The sequence below is a fragment of the Periplaneta americana genome, chromosome 9 (genome assembly GCF_040183065.1).
Source record: "Periplaneta americana isolate PAMFEO1 chromosome 9, P.americana_PAMFEO1_priV1, whole genome shotgun sequence".
Lineage (NCBI taxonomy): Eukaryota > Metazoa > Arthropoda > Insecta > Blattodea > Blattidae > Periplaneta > Periplaneta americana.
This window is the reverse complement of record NC_091125.1, coordinates 167,625,921-167,652,727: the sequence shown is the minus strand read 5'-3', so window position 1 is coordinate 167,652,727 and position 26,807 is coordinate 167,625,921. Positions and strand designations below refer to the sequence as shown.

Genomic DNA, 26,807 nt, shown 5'->3' with positions numbered 1-26,807 from the left:
TTACGAAAGCCTGAACTCGCACAATAAAATTAAAAACTTTTATTATAAGCAGCTTAATCCATCTTTAATCAGATTATGATTTGTAATATATTTCTGGAACCTTCTATCTCTTAATCTATTCTCTTCAATTCGGATCTCATTTTTTATTTTTTAAGTCCATGTAACTCATGTCTTATAGTTTAGATTTAGAGTAACTTTAAGATGAAAAAATAAATAGATGAGTAATACCAGTACTACTGAACAAAAAATTTGTATTAAAACAAATAAATCTACGTGTCTCAGAAATAAGTGTTCATTAAATGCAGGAAAAATGTTAAAGATGTTAGAGAGACCATAACAATGTTATGGTTACCAAATGATGTAAGTGCAGAATTTCTTTGTTTTTTTTTTGTTCCCCCCCCCCTCCCCATACTTTGATAAAGCTGGTTTGAAAAATATTAGTAATCTTTTTTATACTTTTATCGGATATTTAAGTTCTAATAAGTCTTGTTGTGGTACCTTGTAATTTTTGTCCAATTGTGAGTTCATTTTCTTATAAAATTTTAGAAATTTAGAGCCTGCATTTTCTGATAATATGTGTGGTCATTCACATACATATACCCTTAAAAGCTGAAATTAATTACATTATTCTTATGGTAATTTGGCTGGGACTTGACAGATTCCTTAAAAAAACGGCAATGTTAAAACGGGGTTTAACTGTAGTAACATTCTTTCCTGCAGCAAAATACCATTCTTTGCAGGTGTTCATCTAGACACTTATGATGACACTATTAATTATGTGCTACGACTTTTCTTTCCTTTTAAATCTTTATTATTTCATACATTTCCGTAACATTCATATTTCTTATTTGTTTAGTGTTTCCATTTTCTGTTTCTTAATTCACATGATAAATACTTCTGCTACGAGTATCAGAACTGCTTGCTTATTCTTTCACTGAAATAACTAAGTATCGGTAAATACATACACGAATATACAACAGCAGATCTCAATATGTGGGAAAGAAGTAAGTGCTCAGGAACAATTAGAATATTCTAATTAAATTGAAATGTATTTGAATAAATACAAATCTACAGTATGGCAGGGAGGACATTTCCACACTTGTTGCATTAAGCTCAACTATATTCCACATCAGTCTGTCGCATGTCTTTGAACGCAAGGTCTTCGGTTAATCTGGACATGTCATACCTTTCCTGGGAGAAATAGGTGGTGTGGCTTGTGAAGAGTTAATACTGAGACCATCTCCTCGCTGTTGTTTCTGCTCCAGTTTCTTCTTCAGTTTGATATACTGGCGTTGTGTCCTCTCATCCTTGAAGTTGTGTGGTGGCGGTGAATGCCCTGAACAACAACAAAATTATTTCTATATCTCCAATCGAAAAGGATTAATTCTAACCTTACATTTACAACTCTATATTGGTTAGCGATACACGAAGCAACAACAACAACGATAATAATAATAATCAGGGAACGGATTTATATGGACTAAAAATATATGAAATATGTAAATATATATGTAGTTATTTTTACCAAAATATGGAATTAAATATGGATTTTTACCAAAATATGGAATTAAATATGGACTTAAAATTATAAAAAAATGACTATGTACGTTAAATATTGGTACATTTTAATCAAACTAAACAAAAAATATAATGGACGTACCTTATCTTCCAATGTAGTTTCAACAAAACACAATTTTTATTGTCTGTTACCATAACAATAGGTTACAAACATTTCTTTCAAGTGCTGAAAAGTGAATCTTCTTCTATTGTCTCTGAGGATAGATTTATACTGACTAAAAGAGCGTTCGACGTCACAAGAAGTAACTGGTACATAATTCAATTTCACAATGTCTGCTGGGGATAAGTCCAAGTTAATCTTCACTGTTGATTCACCACTCATCACAGCAACAACCTTTTGTAGTTCTTCATATCCAGGGTTTTTTGAAAGTACAGTGTCCACCTTAGCTCTTACTGCATCTGCAACTTTACCTCTACCACGATTCAGTTGTTCCACAGTACTATTTATAATTTCAAAACTTTCAGATAGTGAAAGGTGCCTATTTTGGAGACTTTTGAGCGTTTTTATGATGCATGAAAATGTATGCTGAATGTGAGCTAAGTCATTCTTCACACTTATGTCACAGGTAACTGTTTTCGCAGTATCAATTGAGACTGCATCTTCAGAGTCCAATGCAAGGAGAACATTGTTAATAGAGTCTATATGTTCGGCATAATATTCAACTGCTTCTAGCCATGTACCCCATCTAGTTAAAATTGGCTTTGGTGGCAATGGAATTTCAGGGTACATTTCTTTCAACACGTTAACTCTACTGGGAGCTTTGAGAAATACTTTTTTCACTGATGAAATCAACAAATCTACTTTAGGGAAATTGTCTCTGACCACTTCTGCCACACGATGAAATGCATGCGCCACACAAGTAAAATGAGTCAATTTAGGATATACAACAGATAATGCTTGTCCAGCTTTGACCATATAAGGGGCAGCATCGCTAATAAAGAATAACACATTATCGTACATAATACCCTTTGGCCACAGGATACCCATAGCTTCGTTGAACAGTTTAACTATAGTTTTGTTATTGCACTTTTCTAGAACATCACAATGTAAAAGAATTCGTTCAGAATATTGTTCACTTAACAAACCGATAACTACATTACCAACAAGTCTACCTTCTTTGTCGGGAGTCTCATCAATGGAAACCCAAATTGAACTATCTTTAATTTCATCTCTTATCTTCTGTATTGTCTCATCGTAGATGGATGGAGCATACGTCTTCCTAAGTGTTGACTCATCCGGGATTGTATGTTGAGTATATTTTTCAAGGAATTCCCTGAAGACCTTATTCTTTAGTTTGTAGAGAGGAATATCAGCAGAGATGAGAGAACGGCACAGGTCGATGTTAAACTCAGATCTTACATTCGATGTTGTTGGTTGTGTTAAAAACAATTGTCTCTGCTTGGAATTTAGTTGTTTGTTGGCCTGATGTTTACTAGTTGTAATGTGTTGTTGCACCAGGAACTTTTGTGTAGATGATACTGCACACTGACACAAATTACAAAATAATATTTTATTGTCAGTTGATAAACCATCTTCTTTAAATTCTGAAATGTAACTTGTTAGTTTTGATTTTAAATTGACTGAATGACGTACTTTTGGCATATTTACCGTCTTTATAGTATGATTTACAAAACTGAACCTATGTGTACTCTGACTGGCATTTAACTGTTGAGCTGCACAACTGAAGTCTGTTAAAAATTTTAAATTAAATTAATACAGTTTTGTAACTTACTTTCCCATTGTTGATAGGACTGCTAATTTTCAAATAACTCTGATGTTAAAGGGATTACTGAACATGTGTTTAAATCTCTATTGTTGAAATGTATTTTTAAAAGTTAATGGAATTTTGTTTTGTTTTATTGTTAAACCTAATATAATATGGACTGTTTTATATGAAATATGGAAAATATATGGAAATTAACGAAAATATGTACTAAACTCTAAAATATGGAAAAATATGGAAAATAAAAGTAGGATTTTTCAACCCTACACATTGTGAAACATAAAGATAATGCAAAATATAAATTATATTAGCTTTATAAGTAAATATGTATTTACATATAAATCCTTTCCCTGATAATAATAATAATAATAATAATAATAATAATAATGATAATGATAATAACAACAACAATAATAATAACAACAACAATAATAATAGATACCGGTACAAAATAATTTAAGACATGGCCAGTGGAACATGAATGAAAATGAAGTAAAAAAAGAAAGAAACACTTAGATAATTACAAATCTGCAAATTAAAAAATGAAAATGAAAGCTTAATTAATGCAGCACAAAACCAGACACAGGTCATGAAATATAGCAACAAACATAATACCAGCACCACAGTCTAGTATATACAGTCGCGAAGCTGAATACATAGTAAATATGCAAACATTAGATAGTTGCTCACCACTAGGATCGCTAATATCGCCTCATTACAGGCAATGCAAAATAGTACCGTCACAGTCTATTGTTTCTAGCACCCTCAAAACTCAAGCTTCGTGACTGTATATAGTAGACTGTGATACCGGGATAGAAATAGACTGTCAGCGTAAATTATACCAAAATTTTGGAGAAACACGAGACCATGTGATATTTTTTTTTTTTTTTTTTTTTTTTTTTTTAGTTTGCGACACTGTATCAACATCTCAGGTTATTTAGCGTCTGAATGTCATGAAGATGATAATGCCGGTGAAATGAGTCTAGAGTCCAGCATTGATAGTTACCCAATATTTGTTGATATTGGGTTAAGGGGAAACCCCGGAAAAAAACCTCAATCAGGTAACTTGCTCCAACCGGGATTCGAACCCAGGCCATCTGGTTTCGCGGTCAGACACGCTAACCGTTACTCCACCATGTAGTATCAATAAGCAAAATTACTGACTACAAATAATTCGGGAATAATATAAGAATTATATATAAAATTGCTAGCGTTGTTAGTAGAAGAGGAGATGATACCAAGAGATATGTTACTGGAGCCAAATGACACCTGTGAGCAGTATGGAATGAAGGTAAATGCAAACAAGACGAAGGCCATGACTATCGGAAGAAAAATAAAGGAGATAAACTTGCGAATTCTAAATGAGGCAGTAGAGCATGTGGACAGCTTCAAATACTTGGGGTGTACTATAGGAGGTAACATGAGTTGCTGCCAGGAAGTCAAAGGAGGGTAGCAATGGCAAAGAAAGCTTTTAATGGAAAAAGGAGCATCTTCTGCGGGCCTCTGGAGAAAGAACTAAGGAAGAGACTAGTGAAGTGCTTTGTGTGGAGTGTGGCATTGTATGGAGGCAGCAACATGAACATTACGACGAAGTGAAGAGAAGCGAATAGAAGCATTTGAAATATGGATACGGAGAAGAATGGAATGTGTGAAATGGACAGACAGAATAACAAATGAAACTGTGTTGGACAGAGTGGATGAAGAAAGAATGATGCTGAAACTGATCAGGAGACTTCGTTGAATTGCCACACGCACCATGCAATCAGGTTGCCGATGTACGGTAGTATAGAGGAGGTGGGCGACCTCCCGGTCTCGTAGTATAAGCAGTTCATGTTAAGAGTTGTAACCGGTCCAAATAGAGCAGCTACAACTAATATATATAAATAAGTAAGCACTTGTTTTTGCATTACTGTGGTTGGAATAGTCAAAGCTTAACATTTGTTCAGTGCAGACAAGAATTCAATCAAACATACTACAATGAGAGTGTTGCTGTTCCAAATAATTGCCCCTGGAATATCCTTACCCCCGCAGCCAGTCTTGACCCGTTGGAAAACGTGGTTGGATGCTGTTAATTATTATGCAGAACATTACGGCAAAATAATGGAGGTAATTGATGCATTGGATAGCACATACAGTTCCGCTGTTCCAGCTGTAAAGTCATTGCCTTCTGAACAGCTATTGGAAGATATTCTGTTCATTGATTCTAATTTTAAAATCGTGTCCAAAAGTATCACCCTGTTAGAATCGTCTAAACTACAACTCTCAGAAGCCCTTAATATAGTGGATAAAGTATCACAAACCGTTATCCAAAATAACAATTCACTAATTTCAGAAAAAGTGAAATGTAAGTTGAGAAACATTATTGCTAAAAATTCTGCCTATTCACAACTTCGTATTATAAATAATGTACCATCAGGTCACGACAAGACGTCTGAAGTTGGTGTACTAAAAAGTAGTGACTTTCCATTCAAATATGCACCTATTATATCGTGTGATGTTGAACGTACATTCTCCCAATATAAAAACTGTTTGAGTGACCATTGGAGGAGGTTCACTTTGCAGTCGCTCAAAATGTACGCAACTCTTCACTGCAATGCACATATTCAAGGATGATGCGAGTATATTACATTAAATTTTAAGAGTTAATACATCTCACTACAAAATAATTGTGTATTTACATGTTTAGACATTTCCTACTTCAATGATCATTCATTATATTTCTTGAATGCAGGATACAGGTTTTATTGTAACCGGACTATACTGCTCAGTGCTTACATTAGAGGCATACTCTATCCTTTCCACGCCCCCTTCTCATACAGTCTATACTGCGTGCATAGTAAACCTTACGATTCTCGTGGCAATTCCACGAAGTCTACTGATCAGTAAGAGAAAAAGGAATTGATTGGGTCACTGGCTGAGAAAAAACTGCTTACTGAAAGATGCACTGGAAGGAATGGTGAACGGGAGAAAAGTTCGGGGCAGAAGAAGATATCAGATAATAGACGACATTAAGATACATGGATCACATGAGGAGACAAAGAGGACGGCAGAAAACAGAAAAGATGGGTTAAAGCTGGGTTTGCAGTGAAACACATGCTCTTGGGCAGAACAATGAATGAATGAATGATCTATATAACATACAGATAGATACATTCTTGCTTAGTATCGATTTCTTTCAAATAAGATGACCTCTGTATTTTTCAAAAACTATATTTGATTGCCCCAGTGAATATTTGAGGAAACCATCATGACATAAAATGTTTTGAGAATTCTGATACATTGTTCTATGATTAAGAAGCAGGAATCGATTGTTTTCAAACAATGTCTGCCATCCCTTTGCAAAAAAGCCTTGTTAACGTGTCTGATAATGTAGTTTTGCTTCGCTGTTCTCTTCTCTGCAGTGAACTTCACTTTGCAAAATTAAGAATAAAGAATTTCGTCATCAGTACTAAAAACTTTCCTACTGAACTCTTGTACAAAACTACGCAGTTTTGCGCTCTGCATTTCACTTTAGGCACTTTCAAATTAAACTAAAACCCTCTAAGAAGAATACAATGACAAGATCTAGGAAAACAAACATTTGCATCCCTTTTAACACACCCCATTACCCCAAGAAATTGTCCGCTTCCCAGGTCAGCAATCCTGCATTCCACAAATTTTTCAACTGTAAGTGCAGTACAGTCCAGTCTGTAATGAATTTTCAAGGGATTTTATGTTTAAAAATGTTTACATAAAATTCAAATTTGTTTACTAAAATATGACTGTATTTCAAAATTAGTGAAAATTATGCTAAGGAATAAAGAAAATGACTAAATATGCATTCATATGAACAATGAAAGTGATACAACAAACAATGAATCGCAATTTTTGGAAAGGAACTAAGTCAATTTGCTACTTTTCAGGACAGCAACATCAACTTGATGTTAGAGATATAGGAAAAGGTTTGACTAAGTTCCTTTCTTTTCCAATCAATGCATCTAGGAAGTATTAATCGTAAATAATTGATTAAATGGCGATCTTACTCGTGTTAATTATGTAAGCATGTGCGGCTAACAGCTGTTTCGGTGCTACTTCACACCATCCTCAGAGCCTTCTGTGTCTCGGCGCCATCTCAACTTCGCTGCCTGTTGTGTGGGTGCGTTCGTGTGATGAGGAGTTGTGTCAAATAGTGTGTGTGTTCTGAAAATGATCTGTGTGTTGAGAATTTGATTAGGGTGTGTTTTAGTGTGTCTGTATATTTCATATTGTTCTAGTGTGTTGAGTTCACTCTTCATCACACGAACGCACCCACACAACAGGCAGCGAAGAAGGCTCTGAGGATGGTGTCAAGTAGCACCGAAACAGCTGTAAGCCGCACATTCTTACATAATTAACACGAGTAAGATCGCCATTTAATCAATTATTTATATTCAAGTGTTAAAAGTAGTGTACGAAAGATTCAACATACGCTCAATTACACAAGGTGAGTCAAAAGTCGCTTTCCCCAATATTCGTTCTTAGGTTTCATACTTGTACACATATATACAGATGATGTAACTTGAATAAACGAATAGCTGGTGTAATAAGTGATGGGTTGACAACCATATTCGTGCGTCAACTGTTTATCCAATGCCATGTCTCCATTTTGAACAAAATCTGTAACGGAATGTGTAGTCAAATGTAAACTGAATGTAATTAAATGCAAGGAAGTGTTTAGGGAAAGCAACTTTTAACCCACCTTGTATTTAGAAACGAAATTATACTTCAAGAGGAAAATGACGTCATAAAACTACAGGTATAATAATAATAATAATAATAATAATAATAATAATAATAATAATAATAATAATAATAATAATAATCTTAACCTTTAAATACATACCTTGTTGAGCAGGTGGAGGAACATGGCCCATGACACCTGGTTGCATTGGATTCCCGTGACCAAAATGCGGGGGCGGATGATATCCTGGAGGAAGACCCTGTGGTGCGAAGAATGGTTGTGGAGGCTGGTTTGTACTGGTCCCAGGCCCTGGTCCCTACAATCAAGAAGAATACTGTCACAGAACTGACTGAATTAACAGTAAGAATTTTGCATTGACACCTAACTTATTAACTCAATGCCCCTCCCCTAAAAAAAAAAAAAAAAAAAAAAAAAAAAAAAAAACTACTTGATATCGTGCATAATTTTCCAAGAAGTTTAATAAAGGGCATTTCACGCTCTTACTTAATAGCATAACTATTTTCGTGTGTTCTGTAAATATCTAAATAACTTATAAATAGTTTCACTTGAGAAATGAAAGCTCTGCTGAAGATGTACTGCACTATATGACTCAAATTTCTTACAGTTCTTCGAAAATATTAATCTTTAATTTACTTCACATTATTTTTCGGGGATCGCGGTTCAATAAGAAATATATCGTACTCGATTTCATGCGAGTTTACGCGGAATTTATGATGGTAACGTACAGACAGCACATTTCCCCAGTATACTCCCGTTTTCCTGCTTTCTGCGAACGCCAACGAATGAGCCAAATGGCGGGCGATTATATTAAGTATTTATCCAGCCTTAGGAAATGCATAACATCTTCATCAGCGAATCACAAGACGCACACGTTTAAATGTAGCCGACCTACAACGTGATTGGCTGCCGGAAATTAGAGCGACGGGTCTATAGTAGTATGTGGTTTGGGGCAACTTTTTTTTTTTAACCACTGGCGGGTACTTGAAGTCATTGACCCAAAGACATGATTCAAATTTCAAATCCGTTATCACATTTTAAAATTTTACCGCATTTTCATGCACACTTGAGAATTGTAACAGAAGGAATTAAATATTAAAATATTCCAAAATTATAAAAAAAAATGGACCAACGACTGCACAACCACAGTATTATAATCAGCGTAATCACTAATCACCGATTATAAATAAGTTAACAGTATCTGTGAAAACAGTAAACGAAATGTGACATCATAAAAATCCTAGTGCTAATAATTACAGACTCACGAAATGATTGGACAATTCACAGTTTATTATGAATGAATAGAACTGAATTAATGGGCGTGGCGTGGCGTGGCGTGGCAGACGGAGGCACACTGCTCTACTTTCTGCTTTCCGGGCAAAGCAACTTCAAGAAACAGACCAAATACCAAATGTGAAATCATCCAAACAGTTGCACTCTTCAATTAGTTCCAAGTTCAACCGAATTAAGAGACGTTATTTATAAAGCTGATGCTACTCTGCATTGTTTCAATTGAAGTGGAGAGAATCGCAGGGCAAGGAGCCTCAAAACCTCGCGCATGTAGGGTTGAGCCGTCGACATCAATGGCGAGAGAGAGAGAGATCTTAGTCCTTGAAATGGCCACAGCTGCGACTGGTCCGACAAATCAACAGCATCAACACAATGAGCTCAAATCACCACCTTCATCATGTCGCCACACAATAACTTGCTTTATTATTCTTTTAGCAATGCATCGTGCAAAAGAGTCACAGACGAGCCCTGTCGCTCCTCTGGTTTGAAGCAGCATCATTAAGGTGAGCTGCAATTCGGAATCAAACGCAAGCAGTTAGTTACGGAACGGGCTTCTTCCAATTCACGGATTCTAGCAACTGATCTTATCAAATTTGACACAGAATAATTCAAAATAATGATCCAACAATACTTACGATTTTAATAACAGAAACCCTTGCAAAGTACCTAGTACCGCAATAATAATACTAATAATAATAATAATAATAATAATAATAATAATAATACTTACTTACTTACTTACAAATGGCTTTTAAGGAACCCGAAGGTTCATTGCCGCCCTCACATAAGCCCGCCAGCGGTCCCTATCCTGTGCAAGATTAATCCAGTCTCTATCATCATATCCCACCTCCCTCAAATCCATTTTAATATTATCCTCCCATCTACGTCTCGGCCTCCCTAAAGGTCTTTTTCCCTCCGGTCTCCCAACTAACACTCTATATGCATTTCTGGATTCGCCCATACGTGCTACATGCCCTGCCCATCTCAAACGTCTGGATTTAATGTTCCTAATTATGTCAGGTGAAGAATACAATGCGTGCAGTTCTGTGTTGTGTAACTTTCTCCATTCCCCTGTAACTTCATCCCGCTTAGCCCCAAATATTTTCCTAAGCACCTTATTCTCAAACACCCTGAACCTATGTTCCTCTCTCAGAGTGAGAGTCCAAGTTTCACAACCATACAGAAGAACCGGTAATATAACTGTTTTATAAATTCTAACTTTCAGATTTTTGGACAGCAGACTGGATGATAAGAGCTTCTCAACCGAATAATAACACGCATTTCCCATATTTATTCTGCGTTTGATTTCCTCCCGAGTGTCATTTATATTTGTTACTGTTGCTCCAAGATATTTGAATTTTTCCACCTCTTCGAAGGATAAATCTCCAATTTTTATATTTCCATTTCGTACAATATTCTGGTCACGAGACATAATCATATACTTTGTCTTTTCGGGATTTACTTCCAAACCGATCGCTCTACTTGCTTCAAGTAAAATTTCCGTGTTTTCCCTAATCGTTTGTGTATTTTCTCCTAACATATTCACGTCATCCGCATAGACAAGAAGCTGATGTAACCCGTTCAATTCCAAACCCTGCCTGTTATCCTGAACTTTCCTAATAGCATATTCAAGCGCGAAGTTAAAAAGTAAAGGTGATAGTGCATCTCCCTGCTTTAGCCCGCAGTGAATTGGAAAAGTATCAGATAGAAACTGACCTATACGGACTCTGCTGTATGTTTCACTGAGACACATTTTAATTAATCGAACTAGTTTCTTGGGAATACCAAATTCAATAAGAATATCATATAATACTTCCCTCTTAACCGAGTCATATGCCTTTTTGAAATCTATGAATAACTGATGTACTGTACCCTTATACTCCCATTTTTTCTCCATTATCTGTCGAATACAAAAAATCTGATCAATAGTCGATCTATTACGCCGAAAACCGCACTGATGATCCCCAATAATAATAATAATAATAATAATAATAATAATAATAATAATAATAATAATAATAATAATAATAATAATAATAATGCAAATCAAGCTTTCTGGTAAAATTCAGCTGTAAAATTGATTTGAATAATTTTGAGGGAAAAATTGTTCCGGAGCCGGGTATCGAATCCGGGACCTTTGGTTAAACGTACCAACGCTCTACCAACTGAGGGAAAAGTTGAATCGGTGTCGGGTAGAGTTCCCGGGTAGCTAAGTTGGTAGAGCGTTGGTACGTTTAACCAAAGATCCCAGGTTCGATACCCGGCCCCGGAACAATTTTTCCCTCAAAATTATTCAAATCAACTTCACAGGGAGTTATACCTGAAAGCTTGATTTGCATTATACACGTCACTGTTCGTTAACAGAAAACCACAATTTAAGTCACACAGAGTTAGTGTGCACTCAATGTTGGTTGCTTGACGGTTGTCAGCCCACTTTGAGGTCTGTAGATATAGAGGGAAAAGTTGGATCGATGTCGGGTAGAGTTCCCGGGTAGCTCAGTTGGTAGAGCGTTGGTACGTTTAACCAAAGGTCCCGGGTTCGATACCCGGCTCCGGAACAATTTTTCCCTCAAAATTATTCAATAATAATAATAATAATAATAATAATAATAATAATAATAATAATAATAATAATAATCCGTGGCGTCATAGCCCTTGAAGGACCCAGAACGACCAGCCGGCTGCTGGCTTCATGTTCATGTTCACATGCCGAAACAGAGGTGGACGATCATCCAACCAGAATGGAGGTATCGTGTGGTTATCACGATGATCCCCCCAGCCGTTACAGCTGGCTTTCGTAACCGGATTTCGCTACCTATCGTAGCTCCCCAAATGCATCACAAAGATGGGTGGGCACCGGTCCCATACACTGGCTGAAATTTAATGAGAAAATGTCTTCCCTCATGAGGACTCGAACCAGCGCGCATTCAGTAACGCGAGTGTTAGGCAGGATGCCTTAGACCACGGCGCCATGGCGCGGGACACTACCGCAATAAGGTAGTACATATTAAGAGTGGAATTGTCAGATTTTTAATTCGTAGAAGGGAGACATTCAGTTATACAGTACTTCGAAATTTATATTAAGTTACATGGAGCAAAGTTCGGGGCGGAAGAATATATCAGATGATATATGGATCATATGCGGAGACTAAGAGGAAGGCAGGAAATAGGAAAGATTGGAGAATGCTGGGTTTGCAGTGAAAGATCTCCTCTTAGGCAGAAAACTATGAATGAATGAATGAATGAACCAATACAAGACCAGTAAAATAAAGACTGGAAATATTTGAATTTAAAAATGATAATTTGTTTCAGTAAAAATATAGGCCTAAGGCCTACTGTTACACAAATATTTTAAATTCAAATTTTCAATATTGTGTATTTTGTTTATAAAACTTCTTTTTATTACAAAATAAAAATAGCTGTAATTGTTACGTATGTACTCAGACTTTAAAATAAGTTATGAAAAAATCTTGAATTCTGTATTATTTGTTTCAGCGAAAAGTGTTCTTACAATAATGTTTCAAAGATAGATTTGAGTTTCATGCAGGCCTATTTGTTTTATGAAACAGTTCTATTCGTGATCCATGGAAATCCATGGCGCTACAGCCCATGAAGGGCCAAGACCGACCAGCCGGCTGCTGGCCTCACGTCCACATGTCGAAACAGAGGTGGACGATCATCCAACCAGAATGGAGATATCGTGTGGTTAGCACGGTGATCCCCCCAGCCGTTATAGCTGGTTTGCGAAACCGGATTTTCGCGTGCATCACGATGCTGGGTGGGCATCGATCCGATACACTGGCCGAAATTTCATGAGAAAATTTCTTTCCCCATGGGGATTCGAACCAGCCCGCATTTCATAACGCGAGTCCTAGGCAGACCAGGGTTTCTTAAACTATGATCCGCGGACCACCTGTGGTCCTCGAGGTCTCTCCTTGTAGTCCTTAAAAAAAGACAGAAGAAAAAATAAAATTCAAACGAATTGCGTATCACACTATAATTTAAAATCTCAGAGTTTGGAAATGGCACATGGTAATTTCACTTTTTCGCCAAGTACTGCATTTTATGAAATTTATTATCCTACCCGTCTATCGACTTCCCATTCTACTCTCAGCAAAAAAAGAGGGATTTAAAGCGCTATATACATGATGTTTCTCGACATCTTTTCCCTGCACATCTGGCGCCGCGCCTGTAATCCAGCCAGATACCACTCGAATTCATAACAGAGGACCAAAGTACCGAACCTTAATTCAATTTTAAAATATAAATATAGGCCTATTGGTATTAACATATGCTACGAAAATGATAAAGTTGCTTTTGAAGGGAACAAGAGTAAGGTGGTCCGCGGAACTGTTCTGACTTTAAAAAGTGGTCCCCACTTCAAAAAAGTTTGAGAAACGCTGCCTTAGACCACGATGCCACGGTGCAGGACTCTATTGGTGATAAAATCATTAAAATTATGTATTTATTGCATATACAGAATTATTAAAAGCATACACAGTATAGGCCTACACAATAACGTAGAACACTTTGTGCATGTTTATACTGTATCTGTTAACGCAAATATACAGAGTGCTAAAAAAAGTATTCTATATTTTGAGAGGAGGTAGTATGCACCAAAACAAAAGAAAAAAATTATAACAAATATAGGTCCTAAAACTCATACCTCAAGAGCTATGAGCACTTGTTCACCATCGGTATAGGTGCTCAATGTGATGTCCATTCATAGTAATGCATCCTTCTGGCCTACGTCTTAGGGACTCACTCGCTCTTTGAAATACTCCTGGTTGGTCTCGGATGACGCACTCCTGTAGTGTTTGTGCATTACTGATGGGAGTTCATACACCAAGCCTTCAAGTGTCCCCAAAACAAAAAATCCAAGGGATTAAGGTCAGGGGAACGAGCAGACCAACGTACTGGACCTCCCCGACGAATCCATCGCCCGTTAAATGTCTGTAGGTGTTCTCGGACATTTCGGTGAAAATGGAGCTGTGCTCCATCATGCATGAACCACATCTCTAGCCTTTGAAGGTATGGCACTACCTCCAGCAAGGAGGCAATTCGTTTGCTATGAAATGATGATACATTGCACCATTCAATCTGTTTGGTAGTAAAGTAGCCACGTTCAATTAGTAGGCTAGCGGTGTCAAAGAGGACAGAAGCTTTGTAGTTTCAATAATTTTAATTATGTCGCGCTGTCCATTGTCAAGTCTTTTGAAGGCCGCTCTAATACTCCACCCGGAGTGAATGGACGGAAGCTTTGTAGTTTCAATAATTTTAATTATGTCGCGCTGACCATTGTCGTCAAGTTTTTTGAAGGCCGCTACAATACTCCATGCGGAGTGTATATATAAACCAGAGTTGCATATTTTAGCAGTGTGTCTTGTTCCATGTTATATTAATATATAGCAGCAACAAACAAGACGTGACAACGTCGCATTTTCATTTTATTATCGGTGCATGCAATAAAGACCTACAAATCTTAAAAGGAATGCCGCTGCCTAATAATTACACGAGGCAACTATATGTAAGGTCGTATTAATCCATCGTCAATAATTCCTGCCTATGTATTAATTGAAAATCGGTGCTGATGCCTTGCTTCAATTGCGAGAGGATTTTCATCAGCCTACACGTGTTTATTATTGAAATTAACAATCCCATCTCTCATTAAACCAGCCCTACCTGTAAACAACATCTTTACATTTCACAGTAGCGATGGTGAACAAGTGCCCATAGCTCTTACGGCACGAGTTTTAGCACAGTATAGAGAACATACAGTAAAGACACCTAAGCCATTTCGTGGGAACACATTCTGAGTGCGCATGTCACGAAACCGGGTGTATTATCTGGAACCTCCACCAGATGGATCTCCATCTACGACAGATCTGGCATAATTTAATATTAACTGAAAACATTTATTACTCATCTTTTAATAATTTTAAAGACATGAGGCAATCTAAACATAATAATAATTACTTCCGTATGCAATCATCATGAAAATATTCACTAATTGACGCCAACGTTGAAGTCACTGTTTGAGGTTTATGTTGGTAAAATTGATCCAAGTACAACATAATACATCATGGCGTCCGTTGCGGTGTAGTGCGAATATGAACGTCAACAATGGATATAAGTATTTTAACTTAGTAGCGACATAATAATAATAATAATAATAATAATAATAATAATAATAATAATATTTAACCTGGCAGAGTTAAGGCCATACGGCCTTCTCTAACACTCAACCAGGAGTAAAAACTGCGTTACAAAAACACTACAAATTTACAAAGTACACTACAATTTTACACACAAAACTGAATAAGATAATAATAATAAAATGTAAACAACAAGTAAGAAGAAATCAGACATAATATATAACATACAAAAAGAAAGAAAAAAGCATAATAAAATGTGAACAGCAGGTCAAAATAAATGAGGCATACAAAGTATAAAAAATAAGACAATTATTGATAATAATAATAATAATAATAATAATAATAATAATAATAATGATAAAAAATAAGAATAGTAATAATAATATAATAATAATAATAATATTATTAATGATATATAATACACATACAAGATTATTCGTATTACTGATATTACTGACCAATAAAATAAATAAATAAATAAATAAATAAATAAATAAATAAATAAATAAATAAATAAATAAATAAATAAATAAATAAATAAATAAATATTTTACTAACATTTTGATAGTGGTTTGATGCTAGCGACATAGTTGGATTCATTGAGAACTAGACCTTACTGAGCTTGAATTTAGTACCAACAACATCAAAGGTGCCGACAAGAGTTGTCCCTAGTGATTCTTCTTATACTGTGGCTTTAGGATCCATGTTTGTTACTTTTTTTCCCCTTGTTTTGATGCATACTATCTCCTCTCAAAATAATAACATCCTGTATGGTACTAACAAATTAAAAAATCAAGTTTCTTAGTCAGAGTTTAACGCGGGAGTTATGAGTGGCAACAATAGGCGCGGGCAGTCCCGAGAGGAAAATGAAGACATAAAGGAAGAATTACTGATTTTCATCTTGAGAAAATTAATAAAAATCGATGTGAATGGATCATCACCGATCGTGACTACCAGAACAATTCACACTGGTTTCTAAGTTTACCTTTAGAAACGCTCGATTGTGTGGGAAAGAAAATGCTTTCATCTGTCGAACAATCGTGTGGTCGCATCAGCGGAGAGTGCGTGTCGTTTCAACACATGCAGCAATCAAGTCTGATTTCACCTTTTCCCAGTATAATAGCAGCTAATTTGCACGTCACAATTTGTCCTACTAACGACATCACGCCCATTTCCTTCGTAAACAATAACTGGCACGACCTCCACGAGTGCTGACTCGAGTGACTCGTAAAAATGTTACCCGTTTTCCCAAAGTGGTGCTCCTCAGGTGCTACGGCGCAATGGTGGCTTTGTTCAAATGTTATTTTCTTTTACATAGGGACCGCACGTAAACAGAAGAGAGCAAAATAATTTGTCCTGAGCATAAATGAAGGTAAGACTCCGATGGCTTTCAAACGCCATCAACCCCCTTCCAGTTTTCATTAAGCGACCTGGGAAATTCCAAGGCTGAGTACGCAGTCACACTATAACAGCGTTTGTCATTTCTACCTCATCAGTCTTTTTCTAGTGTTGGAATAGTGAATGTACTGTATAAAAATGTTGAAGTGTAAAGTGTTTTCTTTGGAAAATAAGGCGAATACTATAAGTGACACTGAACATGGTCTTTCGCAAGTGGACGTGGGTCGATAGCATAGTTTAAGTAAACCAACTGTGAGTAACAGTGTAGAGTGTAATCCATTAAAAAAAATTAATTGCTGTATAGTATTTCATTTTCTTGTTCACAAATTCATTCATTCCTGACATTTAAGGTTAGGGGAGACACACTTCGGATTTAGTGAACCTCGGATAAAGTGAACGAAATATGCAAGTCCACAGAGGTTCACTATATCCGGAGTTGACTGTATATGCAAAATTTGTGTGAAAGGCTAATATCTGAGGGCTAAGTTATTAACTTCGATTGTGTATTCATTTAATATGTTTGATTTTTCAACTAGCCTATAATAATTATTCTTAAGTAAATGTGCTGAAAAAATAAATAGTTTCATTAAAAATAAAAGAAGAAGAAGAAGAAATTAAAATCACCCACACTTCCATACCCTCTTACCTAGCATCTCGTTTTGTTTACCTTTCACTACCTCGAACCCGGAACATGTACCTTCTCTCTATTCCTCTGCACAGAACATCCTTCTACTCATCATCTTTCAGCATATCTATTCCACGCCTATGGAACTCTGTCCCTGACCATGTCAGAGACTGTCGGACAATATCAAAATTCAAATTTAAATTAAAAAATCATATTCTAGCTCATGGAATTGCTTGCTGAACACCTGTCAGGTTGCGCAACTTCACCTTAGCCCATGATATATAGTAAATATTGTAACTATGCTGTTGTAAAATTGACAATTAATATGTAATGCATTTATTATTATTATTATTATTATTATTATTATTATTATTATTACTATTATTAGTAGTATATTCATTGCTATTTCTGTTTTTCTTTCTTTCTTTTTTCTTGTATTAGCTCGATGAGAGCTCTATAGTGTTCTTTTGATTTAATTTGTACTATTTTCATCAGCGTCTGTATTCCTTTTTTTTTTTTTTTTGTATTTATATGTGTTATCTGGTAGGATGGAAGAGAAGGACTTATGGCCTTAATCCTGTCAGATTAAATAATTTAATTACTTACTTACTTACAAATGACTTTTAAGGAACCCGAAGGTTCATTGCCGCCCTCACATAAGCCCGCCAGCGGTCCCTATCCTGTGCAAGATTAATCCAGTCTCTATCATCATACCCCACCTCCCTCAAATCCATTTTAATATTATCCTCCCATCTACGTCTCGGCCTCCCTAAAGGTCTTTTTCCCTCCGGTCTCCCAACTAACACTCTATATGCATTTCTGGATTCGCCCATACGTGCTACATGCCCTGCCCATCTCAAACGTCTGGATTTAATGTTCCTAATTATGTCAGGTGAAGAATACAATGCGTGCAGTTCTGTGTTGTGTAACTTTCTCCATTCTCCTGTAACTTCATCCCGCTTAGCCCCAAATATTTTCCTTAGCACCTTATTCTCAAACACCCTGAACCTATGTTCCTCTCTCAAAGTGAGAGTCCAAGTTTCACAACCATACAGAAGAACCGGTAATATAACTGTTTTATAACTTCTAACTTTCAGATTTTTGGACAGCAGACTGGATGATAAGAGCTTCTCAACCGAATAATAACACGCATTTCCCATATTTATTCTGCGTTTAATTTCCTCCCGAGTATCATTTATATTTGTTACTGTTGCTCCAAGATATTTGAATTTTTCCACCTCTTCGAAGGATAAATCTCCAATTTTTATATTTCCATTTCGTACAATATTCTGGTCACGAGACATAATCATATACTTTGTCTTTTCGGGATTTACTTCCAAACCGATCGCTCTACTTGCTTCAAGTAAAATTTCCGTGTTTTCCCTAATCGTTTGTGTATTTTCTCCTAACATATTCACGTCATCCGCATAGACAAGAAGCTGATGTAACCCGTTCAATTCCAAAACCTGCCTGTTATCCTGAACTTTCCTAATGGCATATTCTAGAGCGAAGTTAAAAAGTAAAGGTGATAGTGCATCTCCCTGCTTTAGAATTATTAATTTTAAATGTATCGCAAGTCAACAACTTTGAAATTACACAGTCGAAAAATGTAGCACTTATAGAAACCTGCACAATCTGCTACTTTACACCAATTAACAAATATAATTTTACTTTTCCATAATACTGGAATTAATATGTAAGGTAACAATAATGAGTAATTTTTATAGTTTGCAAGACTTTCATTTATATGCAAAAAATGAAGAGGGCCATAATTGGCGACCTTTCCTTAATCCGGAGCTCGGCGATAGATAGCGTACAAGAGGCTGAATGAACCCCAAACATGCTGCTAGTCGCTTCAACGACTGAACTATTTCGGCTCCCTCTATTAGTGTAGTTGGAACATTCCGGACATTCACGCCCCCGTCTCGTGCACTTCCAGCGGAAACACAACCGCGGAAGTCCAGGAATCCATCCCTCGCGTGAAACGAACACTATCTTAGGAGTTCGAAGAATGGGGCGAGAGAGGCAAACTGCAGTCAGATCCTACGGCTGGTACACACGGATATTTCAGATAACTAGGGACCGGATTTTTATGTAATATCAAGGTGTGAAATATGTACATATTTATGTAAGAAAAATAAGCTCAATATGTACCAAAATATCTAAAATCATGAAAATATTTAATATCAATATAAGAAATGGAAATATAAAAATTGGAGATTTATCCTTCGAAGGGGTGGAAAAATTCAAATATCTTGGAGCAACAGTAACAAATATAAATGACACTCGGGAGGAAATTAAACGCAGAATAAATATGGGAAATGCGTGTTATTATTCGGTTGAGAAGCTCTTATCATCCAGTCTGCTGTCCAAAAATCTGAAAGTTAGAATTTATAAAACAGTTATATTACCGGTTGTTCTTTATGGTTGTGAAACTTGGACTCTCACTCTGAGAGAGGAACATAGGTTAAGGGTGTTTGAGAATAAGGTGCTTAGGAAAATATTTGGGGCTAAGAGGGATGAAGTTACAGGAGAATGGAGAAAGTTCCACAACACAGAACTGCACGCATTGTATTCTTCACCTGACATAATTAGGAACATTAAATCCAGACGTTTGAGATGGGCAGGGCATGTAGCACGTATGGGCGAATCCAGAAATGCATATAGTGTTAGGTGGGAGACCGGAGGGAAAAAGACCTTTGGGGAGGCCGAGACGTAGATGGGAGGATAATATTAAAATGGATTTGAGGGAGGTGGGATATGATGATAGAGACTGGATTAATCTTGCACAGGATAGGGACCGATGGCGGGCTTATGTGAGGGCGGCAATGAACCTTCGGGTTCCTTAAAAGTCATTTGTAAGTTAGTAAGTAAGTATCTGGCAGGTATAGGATAGGTAAGACTCTCCAGTTATGATTTCATAGAGCACCCGACTTCTTTACCGCACACTTGACACATTACTATTTTTCCATCTGTAGTGAAAGCTTCGTCCATCGCAATCCATGATGTTATTTTTGTCTTTAGGGTTGAAGATACAGGGGCCATTTTAGTTAGTTAAAAGCAGTAGATAAGCTCACTTGTACTTTATAAGTACTGTAAGTACTAAAACTAGAGAACTGAGTGAAATGAATGACACATCAGTACTGCAAGCACTGTTTCGCTTTACTGGATTAGGAGAAAATAAGAGGAGATGTGGGACACATGCATTTTAGCTGCTCCCTGTAAGAAACAAGTACAGTACCTACTAAAATCTCAAACTATAGGCATTTACAAACTGTTGTTTGATAAATGACATTCCTATCTCATTCAGAAGAGTAGGATTATTCCAGCCGAGAACCATAATTCCTAGTTGCTCGGAAAATCCCATTTCCGTATAGGTCTACTAAGTTTAAAGTAAAGAGGTCAAGCAATAACCTGAAAAGCTATTTATTTTAATCTTTGAACATCTTTCCAGTTTGTTCCTTCACTCCAACTTCTTTTCAAAAGTCGGCTACTTTATTGCGGCTCATGCCAGACTTGACACGGGTTTTCCCTGGAAGGATTAGGATTGCAAATTGCATGGGAATGTCTTGTTAAGACGTGTGCAGAACGATTATAGTTCGGGACAAATCATGTCGTCCTCGTCCCACTCCACCGCATGAAGGCAACGCCCACTTTCCGAGTGATTTTTACAATACAAGGTAGTTGTATGAGAAAGGTTGCCTTTTGTTCACTCATATTTACAGTGGGCGGTATGGAGTGAGTGCCTCTATTACATTTTGGAACTAATGACGTTATGTTTCGTATTGAAATATATCCTTTCTTGTGTAGGTAAAAAGGCTTTTTAAATCCGTGTATTTCAAATTGTAAACTTCCCCAGCAGAAGTTTTTTTTAGAGAAGTTAAAATGAATAAAACCCCTAAATGTGTAGATTTATGTAATACCAAGCCATAATATGTAATGTGGGGTAAATATGTAAAAATATGTAGTATCAAATTTCAATATATTAATGGTAATTACAAGATTCGCAAAGATTTGTTATTTACATACAGTTAGGTTGAAAGCAATATAATATGTAATTACATAAAAATCCGGTCCCTACAGATAACACAACCGGTGGCGTATATCGGAAAATCGGAGCCAACCCCACCCCTAGCAATCCTCTTCTGCGGCCTTTTGACCCATTAACAAGTACAGCAGAACCTCTATTATCCGTGGTAATGAAGGGGATGGACTGAACGGTTAAGCGAAGAAATTGGATAATCCGTACCGTATTTTTTTTTTTCGTAAATTAGATTAATAATACTTGCATTTCTTAATTTACTCCGTGTTCTTGTGTTTAACACGCTAGATAGTGAATCAAAAGTTCATCATTCAAGTCTGGTTGTCAACGACGGGTTTTTAAGGTGCAAGGAAATACCTTGTATTGGCTGTCAGCGGAAACATAAGAATAATACAGGTCTCATGTTGTAGATTTACATAATTTATACACTTCACTGTTGGTTTTTATTAAATCGTGGTAACACCAATCTCGTACTCTGATGCGAGGTGAGCCACAGTTCCTCTTTCCCCGAACCACTCAATTATTTCCGTTTTTTCGGTACTTAGCACAACACGTTTTCTTTTGATACTGGTAGAATATATTTCATATAGAAATTCTATAGTACGGCAACTCTAACAGCAGATCATACTGTGTAAGTATCAAGGTTTGTAATAACATACTCTAGAAAAAATACGTACTGGTACTACGAGTAATATAACGTATAGTAGTACTTCATACACATGAAGAAGGCAGACTATACTGGGTGTTCAGTTCAAAGTGTGTCATGGCTCGCTGTATGCTGTCATGTGGCTAGCCGATGAGCCTAGAGAATTCAATCTTCCTACACTTCCGCAGAGGCGTATTACCTAAATGCGAGAGAAGTTGCCTAGCAAGTACGGCGTTCATTCTGAAGAGTACTTACCGATACGTACGGTAACGCCGGTAGTGGTAGGAATGTGAACTGTTTGGAAATAAGTACTGTCGGGATATGGCGAGAGGGTTAAGACGATTACTTACGTATTTGTTGACATTAACTTCGAAGGCCAACATGGACACGGAGCATTTGATTTGTGTTGTGGAATGTTACCGTACGCAACCGATGATAACAAATACCCTGCGTACGACTTGCCCGCGCAAAACACAGTTCGAAAGAGGTTATGGTAGCACACAGGCCGTACAGACCGCCCATCTGTTGCTACGACGTTCAAGTTATACCGTACACGTTCTCAAGTTCAGATTGAAGAACGCCTTCAATAATAGGCAACTTCTCTAACATATAAGCTGAAACTCGCTCCAAATCGGTGACCCAACAACAGTGACGTCATGACACACTTTGAAATGAACACCCAGTATATGTGTCCGTAGAAAAAAAAAAAAGCAAGAGAAAGATAGTCGGATAATTCAACAATCGGTTAATAGGGTGACGGATAGTCGGGGTTCTACTGTAAATACAAGTCACTTTTCCTTGCCTCATGGAGGCTAAAATTCGTTTTAGAATACAAGAAAATGGTTTACAGTTTTGTAGGTATTAAAATGACACAGTCCACGCCTGTGGAGTAACGGTTAGCACGTCTAGCAGCGAAACCAGGTGGCCCGGGTTCGATTCCCGGTCGGGACAAGTTACCTGGTTGAGGTTTTATCCGGGGTTTTCCCTCAACCCAATATGAGCAAATGCTGGGTAACTTTCGGTGTTGGACCCCGGACTCATTTCACCGGCATTATCACCATCTCATTCAGACGCTAAATAACCAAAGCTGTTGATAAAGCGTCGTAAAATAACCTACTAAAATAAAAAAAAATTAACTGACATGTTCTTCTCTTCAGTTTCACAAGCTCTACACAGCTTTGTTTAGCATCACGGCACATTTAGTTCTCGTCTCAGCAGACGAAGGATTCGTGTCATTCCATTCATTTGTTCTACAGCACGCAGACCATAACAAATTACGTCACCGCATTTCCTACGTACAGCAAATTTCAGACTTGGATGTCGAAACGAAGCGCCATTCTTGTACGAGAGAAATACACAAAGGTAACCACTGCCTGTCATGACAAGCATTACAGTGTGTAGTACACTGATATACTGTAGTATGTGGTAGACTATATGATACAGATTGATAAGTAATTTATGTCCGATCGTAAAATTACTGTAACTTAATTGGACTTCACAGTGCATAGCAAAACAATAATACCATTCTTTCAATAAAACTTTAATTAGCCTAATTAAGACTGGCATGAATGTCATGCCCCAAGAAGAATTCAAGCAAGTGTGGAAATTTCTGCTATGGACAAATTTCTTTTTTTTTTATTATCAGTATGACGATGTAATAATAATAATAATAATAATAATAATAATAATAATAATAATAATAATAATAATAATAATAATGTTTTATTTTCCCTGGTAGAGTTAAGGGGACACTCAACTTAAAAATTGAAGAAAAAGTGTCATTTTGTGTATCACTTTTACAATATTATCTTTTTGAAGCTATTTATAATTTTTTAATAATTAAAAAAAATTAAAATTTAATTTCATAGAAATAAAAAATTAAATTTTTACACTAATTTACGTAACAGAACTAAATCAAATAAACAGAATTCTTCCCCTATTCACTGAGAAGTCACAGTCAAATGCACAAAGCCAAAAAATAAAAAATTAAATAATTAAAAGTGATATTTCAATTATTGATTGATTAAAAATTGAAATATTTTTTTTTTTTTATTTTGAAAGGTATTGGATCTAATGAGCTGAGATTTTGCATGTTACTTTCCATGTGTATATTAAACTTTTTCTCCAAATTTGAAAAAAAGGTTGGTCAAATAGGAAAAAAAGTTCCAAAATATAGTTGAGTGTCCCCTTAAGACCATCAGACCTTCTCTCCCACTCAACCATGTAGTAATTAACACGTTTTTCCTTTTACGGACACATCAAAAGAGTGAATCTTGACAGACACACAAAACAAATAGTTGCATTTTATGAAAATAGGAGTAAAGCACAGATACTATAAAATGGACTGACGAAATAAAAAAAAAAAAGACTTAAAATTTCCAGGAATCACACAATAAGACATCTTAAACAGAGAGATCTTTGGAATCAAAGTTCATTAACGACAAGTTGACAAAGAGAAAAAACCGAAGAAAAAGTCTGGAATAACGTGGAATGAAAAGAGAAAAGAAGCCCGCAGCCAAAGAATGAGAGAACTATGGGCGAAAAAGAAAGGGAAACAAGTCCTAAATGGGCTTATTCTCAACTAATACTAATACTTACTTACTGGCTTTCAAGGAACCCGGAGGCTCATTGCCGCCCTCACATAAGCCCGCCATCGGTCCCTATCCTGAGATAGATTAATCCAGTCTCTATCATCATATCCCACCTCCCTCAAATCCATTTTAATATTATCTTCCCATCTACGTCTCGGCCTCCCTAAAGGTCTTTTTCCCTCCGGCCTCCCAACTAACACTCTATATGCATTTCTGAATTCGCCCATACGTGCTACATGCCCTGCCCATCTCAAACGTCTGGATTTAATGTTCCTAACTATGTCAGGTGAAGAATACAATGCGTGCAGTTCTGTGTTGTGTAACTTTCTCCATTCTCCTGTAACTTCATCCCTCTTAGCCCTAAATATTTTCCTAAGCACCTTATTCTCAAATACCCTTAACCTATGTTCCTCTCTCAAAGTGAGAGTCCAAGTTTCACAACCATACAGAACAACCGGCAATATAACTGTTTTATAAATTCTAACTTTAAGATTTTTGGACAGCAGACTAGATGACAAAAGCTTCTCAACCGAATAATAACAGGCATTTCCCATATTTATTCTGTGTTCAATTTCCTCCCGAGTATCATTTATATTTGTTACTGTTGCTCCCAGATATTTGAACTTCTCCACCTCTTCAAAAGATAAATTTCCAATTTTTATATTTCCATTTCGTACAATATTCTCGTCACGAAACGTAATCATATAGGCCTACTTTGTCTTTTCGGGATTTAATAATAATAATAATAATAATAATAATAATAATAATAATGTAATAACAATAATAATGTAATAATAATAATAATAATAATAATAATAATAATAATGAAGCAAAGGCTATAGTACAGACAGGGCTTCGCATTTTTACGCGGAAGGGTTGACGAACGGCATGCAGAAAAGGGGGAAAACAAAAACAATAAAACAAGGAGAACAACAGGAATACGAGGATAACACGGGGGTTGCATTTTATGCGACAGTCAATTCCAAATCCCCCCACACCTACTATGGAGAAAGATGTGTTCTATGTCAGAAGTACGTGCATTCTTAAGATTACATGGAGTACGAAACGAGCACCTAAGGTTACGAGGTACGAAAGTCGTAATTTAGAAAACGTCGTTATCGCACGAATAACTGTCCTTCATTACAGATGATGATAAATATTTAAATAATTTTTAATGAGCGGCTTACGCAAGTTAAACTTAATAACACAACTTTAAAAATAACTCCGACACGTATCCTTAAAACTGTTCTTAAGACAATATATACTAAACGTAGGTAAAATGTTATTTGGAAAAATTCACAAACAAAGAGCAAATGTTTACAAACCTTAATACTTTTTACTGCTCGAAACAGAAAGTGTACACAATCCTCTTATTTTAGCAGGTGATGGCTTTCAATTACTTTCGTATGGAAATATCCTCTAGAGCAGACATGTCAATTGATGCCCACAGGAGCAAGCGTGCGCTTTAGAGCCCAGGAGAGCCTGAGCGCTTTACAGCGGAAAGGAAAGAGACAGACGAAAGAGGTGGTATATGCCGCTTGGTCGAGCTATATTCAGGGATGGCCAGCACTGATTCAATAGATAAAGGGAAGAGAACTTATTAAAACTGTATCCATGTTAACTTTTAGATTTGCCTGAGAAGTATAAGTGCATTATAAGAATGTAAATTTTAATTTTAATGCTCCTTTTTCACAAGTTTGATTTTTTTATTCAAAAGAAATATTATCTCAACTTTTCGTATAGAAAAGTGAAATTTTCAGGTATAGGCCTATTTATTTAGTAGCCTTACAGAATATTTTCGTAAATCTAATATACCGTATATACGTATTACTGAAGATAGTGTATTGAAATTTTTGAAAATATTCGCATGGAAATTGTTTGTAAGGAAATTAAATAACAAAGCAACTACTGTTACATCATAAGCAAAAGATACGTGCCCATGTGTTGTAAAAATGTCAGCTCTATAGCTTCAGCACATTTCGAGAAAATTATTTAATATTCTGATGATAGGAAGTTGCTCACAAATATCATAATAGCATAA

At 36.4% G+C, this 26,807-nt stretch overlaps 1 protein-coding gene across 2 annotated transcripts in view; it reads right to left on the bottom strand.

The window, feature by feature from the left end:
- Nucleotides 1-26,807, bottom strand: part of mtgo (miles to go) — a 466,045-nt gene that overhangs the window by 56,886 nt on the left and 382,352 nt on the right. For both annotated transcript variants that reach the window (XM_069836312.1, XM_069836313.1), the window contains 2 exons: nt 8,164-8,317; nt 1,187-1,336 (listed from right to left, as the gene is read on the bottom strand). In XM_069836312.1, the coding sequence (XP_069692413.1) occupies nt 1,187-1,336; nt 8,164-8,317 (304 nt within the window). The remainder of the gene's footprint in view (nt 1-1,186; nt 1,337-8,163; nt 8,318-26,807) is intronic.